The 9494-nt window shown below is 40.7% G+C and overlaps 1 protein-coding gene across 1 annotated transcript; it reads right to left on the bottom strand.

The window, feature by feature from the left end:
• Positions 1–666: 666 nt before the first annotated feature.
• Positions 667–7549, bottom strand: LOC310722190 (trace amine-associated receptor 6-like; the record flags this gene model as incomplete). The annotated part of the gene is made up of 2 exons (XM_083534562.1): positions 667–736; positions 6627–7549. The coding sequence occupies 2 exons, from the start codon at positions 7547–7549 to the stop codon at positions 667–669; spliced, it is 993 nt and encodes a 330-aa protein (XP_083390688.1).
• Between the last annotated feature and the right edge of the window lie 1945 nt (positions 7550–9494).

The raw sequence follows: 9494 nt of genomic DNA, 5'->3' as shown, positions 1-9494 counted from the left end.
TTCCTTATGTCTTTACATTTACACTTAAGAATGAATATTTGGCAATGCATTCTTTTCCTACTGACAGTTTGGTCTCTTTTACTCTTCTGTTCTGGGTTACACTTAATTTCACACATCAGTGCCCTAAAAGTATAAAACAGAGGACACGACTTAAAGCCAAATTTATTAAGCAGCCTGGTGATGTCTGAGTGTCAGTTTTGAATGAAGAAAAGGCAGGTTTAACTGGCAAGGAATGCTGGAGACAGAGAGACACACAGAGTATTACAATGGTATTAAATAATTATTATAATTGGTATTAAATTCCTAATCTGGTAGTCCTAGAACAGTTCATTATGTGGCTGCTCTCTCTCGCTCTCTCTCTCTCTCTCTCTCTCTTTTTTTTTTTTTTTTTTTTTAACAAACTGAGTATATTTCTCTCATTTATGTTTACTGCCAAATAATTAACAATGTCCACAGAATGGTGATTTAATTATAAACAGTGCCCTGGTGTCTGACTGTTACACAGTACAGTATATTGTATATGTTAATTTACTGGTCTTTTCAGTAACCTCAAATATCTATGTGAAATTGGGATATTATTAATTCTTTGAAATGAGTCTTTTTGTTCAGTTTTATAGCTACATTTCCAAACCGTGGTGCAAATCAATTATTATTTTTTTATATGATTCAGGAAAGAACATTGATTAATGCAGAATTGGTTTGGAATATTTTCAGCGTTATAATGAACTTAATGCACCTCCTAAACCACGGGTATAACAGAGCGTAAATAATGGGGTTTAGGGTGGAATTCAGACAAAACACAATCAAGACTTTTGGAAATATGTCTTCTGGTGTTTGAATAATATCACCTAAAAGACTATAAAGAAAATATGGAAGTAAACAAGCAAGAAAAACAGATATTAATATGCCGAGGACTTTGGCTGCTTTTCTCTCAGATTTCATGGAGACTGTTTGTGTTCGAGGTCGTGTGTGATTATTACGCTCTCTGATAGCAGTCGCATGTTTCTTAGCAATTAGAAAAACCAGAGTATAAAATATGATTATGACAGAAAATGGAAATATAAATGAATATACAAGATCTATTATAAACCAAAGTTTGTTTAACATGATAAAACACTGTCCTGGACAGATTAGATAACCCTTAAAGTTTCCATTGAAATACAAAAGAGCAAAGTTATAAGCCACAACAACACACTGATCAAAAACAATTACAACAGAAATAATCCTAACAGACACGCTGGTCATGTAGAGAAGTGGGTTTGAGAGAGCCAAATACCGGTCAATAGCGATTAAAACAATATTATATATAGAGGAGCTCATAAGAAAGCAGGCAGTTATCATAACAAACATGCACAAACCAGTCCCTAATAACCAGCATGACTTGATTATCCAGATGAACACCGAAGGCATGACAAAAGCTCCAATAAGGAAATCCGTCACAGCCAGAGAGAGCACGAGCATGTTGGTCGGTGTGTGAAGCTGCTTAAAATGAAAAACAGAGATGATGACGAGCAGATTTCCACACAATGTTAGCAGAACTACAGCAGCTGAACACACGTACAGTAAGATATAAACTGCAGGAAATACAGATCTCTCTGGACAGGAGAAATGCTCACAGCGTTCAGATAGGTTCATGAATGCATAAAAAATGTTGCCTTGAGAAATAGTACCGTTTGAATGAAATAAATTCTAATAATTCTAGCACAGGTCTGCTCCGATATTTTTATAGCAGAGAAATTGATCACACCCCCAAGTTTGACTGGAAGTTTGATAAATATTATGTCATAACTTGATCTGGAAAAGAAGGCTTATGTATATTCATTACTCACATGAATGTTACATACAACAAATAATTTAAACACACACACACACACACACACACACACACACACACACATATATTCAGACCCTTTTTACTTTTTTTTTATTTTTATATTTTTTTCTCATTAATCTATGCTTAGTATTTCATAATGACAAAATAAAAACAGAATTCTAAAAGGTCTGTGAATTTAAAAAAGGGAAAAACATAAAATGTAAATATTAGGGGCAGATGAGAAGAACCCTCAAAAAAAACCAAGACACCAGGAAGTAAAATAAAGATGCTAAAAATAGTCCAAATATACAAACATTCAACAAACAATGCACAGAAACAAACCAAGGAGCAGGCTGGGACAAGTTTAGGACGGGAGATGTCAAATCAAATCAAATCAATATTTTATTCATCACATACACATACATACAGGGTACGACATGCAGTGAAATGCTTTATACGAAGGTCCGGCAAGAGAGGAATAGGGTGGGGGGAAAGAAAAAAAAAAGCAGATAAATAAAGTATAAAAACTATATATATAAAATAAGATATAAAAGGATATATAAAGATATGTATGTAAACAAAGAGAAAAATTTATATACAAAGAAAATCCTTATGGCAGTAGACAGTGAAACAGTAAACAATGTGTACCAAAGTGTAAACAACAGACAATTTTAGTGGTGGGTTGTCCACAAAGTGTCCGTGTGCGGTATGGTGTGGTGTAAGGGTCCGTAAGTGTCAATGTGCGGTATAGAGTGTCCATAAAGTGTCCGTGTGCAGAATGGTGTGGTATAAAATAAATAAATATAAAGTGCACTTAGCTGTGCAAGTCCAGAGTTTAAAGTGTTGTGGTGCGAAAGGTGAGATCTGAACAGAGAAGAAGTGTGATGATGGAGAGAGTGGACCAGCTTTTAGATCCTGGGTGTTTCCTGGTTTAAACACCGGATGGCCTGCGGGAAGAAGCTCCTCCTCATTCTCTCTGTGTTCGCTTTCAGGGAGCGGAAGCGTTTCCCTGAACGCAACAAAGAGAACAGTCCATTGTTGGGATGGCTGAGGTCCTTCACAATCTTCCTGGCTCTGGTCCTGTACAGCGTGCTGTTGATGTCCTGCAGGTCAGGAAGCTCGGTGTGGATGGTACGTTCAGCTGAACGCACCACCCTCTGGAGGGCTCGTCTGTCCTGCATGGTGCTGTTCCCAAACCAGGAAGTGATGCTACCCGTCAGAACGCTCTCAATGGTGCAGGTGTAGAAAGTCTTAAACACCTGAGAGGACTTTCTATTGGAGTCCCGCAGATGTTTAGCGGTTGGTATGACCGCTCCCACTTTGTGATGAAGTCCACGATCAACCCCTTAGTTTTGCTGACGTTCAGGAGAAGGTTGTTCTCCTGGCACCATCTCTCCAGGTTTTTAACCTCCTGTAGGTAGGCCGTCTCGTCGTTGTTGTTGATCAGGCCCACCACAACAGTGTCGTCAGTAAACTTGATGATGGTGGTGGAGTTGGATGTGGCCACACAGTCATATGTGTACAGCGAGTACAGCAGGGGGCTCAGAACACAACCCTGGGGAGCTTCAGTGCTGAGGGTGAGGGTGGATGAGGTGTGTTTTCCCACCCGTACGGCTTGTGGTCTGTCTGTCAGGAAGTTAGAGATCCATTGACACAGCGGCTGGCTGAGTCCCAGGACTTCCAACTTAGAGGTGAGTGTGGAGGGAATTATGGTGTTAAATGTGGGTGTGGGTGGATCCAGAGGACTCTGAGGAACTTGAGGCAAACCGCTACCCGGTTGACCTTGGAAATAGAAAAGGGTTCCAAGAAGCACTAGGCTAATTCCCTGCAGATGGCCCTAAGTGGCAGGTCTTGGGTGAAAATCCATATCCTTTGACCTAAACAATAGTGGAGTGCAGGATGGCAACTGCAATTCACCTAGTGGTCATCACTGCAGGTGGATTTGAGGAGAGCAGATTGGGCCTTCTTTCAACTGTGTTGACAGTACTGGGCATGGGCCAATTGAATGGGTACCACTAAAAATGTGACAGTTGGTAGCTGTAGGTGGCCTGGAAGGGTGAGAGACCTGTGAGGTAATAAGTCATGGGCAAACTGCACCCACATCAGCTTAGAAGCCCAGGATGCGGCATGTTCAGCGCAGAGGATGCGAAATCCAGTTTTCCAGTCTTTGGTTGAACCTTTCCGTCTGACCATTGGTCTGAGGGTGAAAACCTAAGGACAGACTGATTGAGATCCCCAGAAGCTGACAGAACAGAACAGTAATTAGCTGTGAACTGAGGGCCCATGGTTTGACCATGTAGACAGAATTGAAGAGATCCTTAAGTTTGGAGAAAGCCTAATTGGCCTTAGAATCCCACAAGTAGTGGATGGAGCTCAAATGGTGGGGGGGTGGCACAACAGGCCATTTTTCACGTACCGATTAGTCTTATATTACATTGTTCCCACTTTTGCTTCCAAAACAGCCCTGACCCATGGAATCCACTTGACCGCTGAATGTGTGCTGGTATCTGGAATCTGTGGTATCTATGGTTTTTAAGATGTAAGCAGAAGATCCTATAAGTGTTGTAAGTGTGAGGTGGGACCTCCAGGAATCTAACATGTTTGTCCAGCACATCCCACAAATGCTCGAATTTGACTGAGATTTTTGTAGACCAACCCAACACCTCAAACTCGTTGTTGTGTTTCTCGAACCATTTCTAAACTATTTGTGCTTCGTGGACGGGTGCATTACCCTGCTAAAAGAGGTCAAGCCATCAGGGAATTTAATTTCCATGAAAGGGTGTACATAGTCTGCAACAATGAGTAGGTAGGTGAAACCATCACACCGCCTCAGTCAGCTTACCTTTTTCCTATAGGGCAGCCTGGTGCAATGTGTTCCCCAGGTAAGAGATGCACATGCACATGCCATCCATGTAAAAGTAAATGTGATTCTTCAGACCAGGCCATTTTTCCATCGTTGCATAGTCCAGTTCTGATGCTCACATGCCTATTTATAAAACTTTCGGTGTTGCACAGGGTTAGCATGAGCACCCTGACTGGTCTGTTAATACACAGCCCTATATGCAACATACTGTGATGCACTGACACCTGTGTATGACTGTGTATTCTGACACCTTTCTATCAGAACCACCATTGACTTCTTTAGCAATTTTAGCTACAGGAACTCGTCTGTTGGATCAGACCACACGGACCAGCTTTCACTCCCTACGTGCATTAATGTTATGCCGGTTCACCACTGTTCCTCCCTTGGACTACATTTAATATAGATACTGACCACTGCAGACTGGGAACATCCAGAGACATCCAGAGCTGCAGTTTTAGAATCTCTTTGACCCAGTCGTCTAGACATCACAATTTGTCAAACTCGCTTTCCTGCTTTTAACATCAACTTTAAGAACAAATTGTTTACTTGGGAATGTGCAGAACAATGACCATCGTCCCAGTAACAAAAAAGTTTACAGTCTTTTCACACAGTCGTCCCTCAGCACCTGATTGAGAAGCGTGGGTCTGTGGTGGGTCTCATCAGCAAGAACGATGTACTTCCTGAGAAGGCTGAGGAAAACCCATCTCCCTTCCCCCATCCTGACCATTTTCTACAGAGGGACCATCAAGAGCATCATAAGCAGCTGCATCACTGCCTGGTTTGGGAACTGCATCGCCTTGAATTGCAGGACCACAGAGGATAGTGAGGACAGCTGAGGAGATCATCTGAATCTCTCGCCCCTCTATCATAGACATTTACACCTCATGCTGCATCCGCAAAGCCAACAGCATTGTGGATGACCGATTGTGCATTGTGTTGTCTGTTTGCACTGTTTTTGTCTCGCACTATTTGCATTAGGTTGCACATAATGCATTCTATGTGGCAAGGACACATGTAGCTGTGTGATGCTTTTATGTGGAAAGAAGTTCTGGAGGAACGTTGTCTCATTTCACTGTGTACTGTGTCAGATATATACAGTATGGTAGAAATGACCATGAAAGCTTCTTGACTTGACTTGATAAATACTGTATGTCCACCCACTAACAGGTGCCCTTGATGAAGAGATATTCAGTGTTATTTACTTCACCTGTCAGAGAGAGAGAGAGAGAGAGAGAGAGAGAGAGAGAGAGAGAGAGAGTAGTATCTTCCCTTTCAAATGCTTAAATTAAATAAAATCTTTATCATCCTGTAGATGTGCAGATTTGCAATAATGAGTCTCTACATCCAGCATTATTCAATTTTAAATAATTTAAATATTTTATAGTTTTCAAAATTAAATGTATAATGTTTTATAAAGAGGTCTATAGCAGAGATACATGTTCAAAATCTAAGCATTTACAGTCAGCCTTAAACGTTCAAATAATCCTTTTTGTTTTTTTTTTTTGTTTTTTTTGCAATTTTGATATTTGGAAAATATTCGTATATTTGTACCATTTGTAATATTTACCAAAAATCGATTTCTGTATTACAATTCTCTTTTCAATCTTCTGTAACCAATCAAGATCCATAAGATACAGTGTATATTGTAAATATATGCTCAGATTTTGAACTATGATTTTTTTTTAAATAGGATTCAAGTTGGATGTGATTTTTTCATGCATATAAACAATGCTTTTGAATTATTTGTGTAAGTGTATACATTTGAATAGCTAAGCTTGGTAAGTTGGTAAATGATATTATTATGTTTTGTTCAATTTCATACAGAACCTTATTTCATATTTAATACAGCAGCAATATTTGGGCACATTATAAAAATAGGTTTATGAAATCACATTGATTAAAGCTGAATCTATGTGGAATATTTGAAGAGTTATAATTAATTTAATGCACCTCCTAAACCACGGATAAAACAGAGCGTAAATAACCGGATTAATGGTGGAATTCAGATAAAAAATGATGATGATTTTATGAATAGTTTCTGCCTGAACTTCAATAACGTCACCTAATAAACTGTAAATAAAATACGGAAGTAAACACACTATAAACACAGACACTAAAATGCCGAGGACTTTGGCTGCTTTTCTCTCAGATTTCATGGAGTGGGAGGTGATTTTCTGTGTTTGAGGTCGTGTGTGATTATTAAGCTCTCTGATAGCAGTGGCGTGTTTCTTAGCGATCAGAAAAACACGACTGTACAATATGATTATGACAGAAAGTGGAAATATAAATGATACAACAAAATCTATTACAGTCCAAACCTCATTCATAAAATAAACACACTCTCCAGGACACAACACAAAATCCATGACTTTTCCAGTAAAATAAAAGATTGTTATGGCATACGCCAGACACATACACCAGTTAGAATAAACCACGATGCTCATAGTCCTCCTAGAGATGGAGTTTGTGTAGAGAAATGGGTTTGAGAGAGCCAAATAGCGATCCACAGCTATAAGGGCAATATTATATAAGGACAGGGTTATAAGGACACCACCTACTAACAAAAAAAAGGTGCAGAATCCTCTTCCGAATATCCAACATGACTCGATCGTCCAGATTAACATAAATGGCATTATTAAAGCACCAACAAGGAAATCCGTCACGGCCAGAGAGAGCACGAGCATGTTGGTCGGTGTGTGAAGCTGCTTGAAGTGAAGAACAGAGATGATGACGAGCAGATTTCCACACACTGTTAGAAGAACCACAGCAGCTGAACACACGTACAGTAAGATATAAACTGCAGGAGATACAGATCTCTCTGGACAGGAGAAATGCTCACAGAGATCAGAGAGATTCAACTCCGTCACGTTCATGAATAAATGTAAAGGAACAATGAAATGTCTTATGGCTCATTGTGGTTTGGTGCTTTTATACTTTAGGAATTGTTCATGCCCCTTTGTTTTAATGATCACATGATACATATGACATCATGTCTCACACTAAAAACTGTTGCCTTGTGGATTAAAACATTAATAATTAAATAATAATAAACAAATAATAATAAACAATACAAATACTCCATTTCCATAAAACATTTAGGTTGTTTATAACGTGTCTTTCTATTACAGTTGTATGTATAATTTGAGTCATAAATATGTGTATATGTAATATATGTGGACTCTGTATTTACTAAAACAATAACTGGTGCATCAACACCACAATAGTCGCTACCCACTGCTCACCACAGCTGGAGTTTTTAGTGGTGAAATGCCAGCCGTATTAGCTTCTCTGGGAATTCACCGCTGCGTGAGCTTCCCAACACAATCAGTGAGCAACAAACGTCCCACCCGAACACATTTTACATTATTACCACGTAATAACGACGGGATTTCAACCACGTAAAACTAGGAACTATTGCACTGAAGTTTTACCTTCACATCAACCTTGCCACAAAAGAAGACCACATACTGGACTTGTTTTACACAAACACCAGGATTAACACAAAGCTATCCCTCGACCCCACCTAGGGCAATCAGTCCACCTCGTGTTGCTACTCCCAGAATACAGGCCACTGATGAGGTGCTCCAGGCCAGTAAAAAGAACCATTAAAGTATGGCCGTAAGAAGCCACTTCAATCATACAGAACTTTTTGAGTGCACGCACTATAACATGTTTAAGCAAGATGCCACCTATGGCACGTTTGTCTAGACAAATACACTGACTCTGTGACTGGGTACATAAAGAAATGCATTGAGGATGTTTACTGTATAAAAAAAGAAAAAAAAAACATGCATGCTAAACAGAAGCCATGGATGACTGGTGAGGTACTTCATAGTTCCCAAAATGGGTGAGGGGTTGCATCCCATTCTGGATCTATGTCAGCTGAAATGCTCACTAGTAAGGCTCAGGCTCAAGATGCTGACCCTCAAGCAGGTCAAGTCTCAAATCAGATCTAAGGACTGGTTTGTCACGATAGATCCACAAATCCATTTTTCCTTCGCACAGAAGTTCCTGAGGTTTGATTTCGTGGCCGAAGCTTACCATTATTGGGTCCTTCCGTGGGCCTTGCATTCTTACCCTGCACCTTCAAAAAGTGTATGACCATTCGACAGTTATGCAGGCACAACTGTCTCCTGCTCGGATCGAGCCCATCCTTATAGTCATCAATAGTGTGAGAGAAGGGCAGTCACTCACTGTGAAGCAGTTTCAAAGACTGCTGGGCCTGATGGCAGCCATGTCCAATGTGGTTCTGCTTGGCGTCCAGCACATTAGACCCCTCCAGTGGGGGGGCTCAGAGACAGCAGGTTCTCTCCCAGAAGGGCAACTCACTCCGCTCTATCAAGGTGATGCGGCAAGCCCTACGGTCCTTAGAAGTGTGGAGAGAACCTGGGATCCTGTCACAGGGCCCTGTTTTGGGAGATCCTTGAAATTGCGTAATGCTAACAATGGATGCCACGTAAAGTGGGGGGGTGGGGGGCATGAGTGGTCACTCCGGCCAAGGTCTGTGAAGCGGGCAATATCTTACCTGGCACATCAACTGACTGGAGATGCAAGCCCTGCTTCTGGCTCTGAAGCAATTTTTCCAGACTTGAGAGGCCACCATGGGTTGATCCATATGGGCAACACATCAGTGGTCTCCTACATCAATCCTCAGGGAGTCTGCAATCTCGCCTTCTATACAGGCTGGCACGTGAACATCTGCCTGTTGGCCCAAGGGAAGCTGCTCTCTATAAGGTCAGCATATATATTCCATGGTACATAAACCAGGGAGCATCATATACGGAGGAAGATTTACAGAGCACAAGTGGACTTGTTTGT

Source organism: Silurus aristotelis (genome assembly GCF_946808225.1).
Source record: "Silurus aristotelis genome assembly, chromosome: 28".
NCBI classification, from domain to species: domain Eukaryota; kingdom Metazoa; phylum Chordata; class Actinopteri; order Siluriformes; family Siluridae; genus Silurus; species Silurus aristotelis.
The sequence above is the reverse complement of the archived record's forward strand: the minus strand, read 5'-3'. Positions and strand labels throughout refer to the sequence as shown.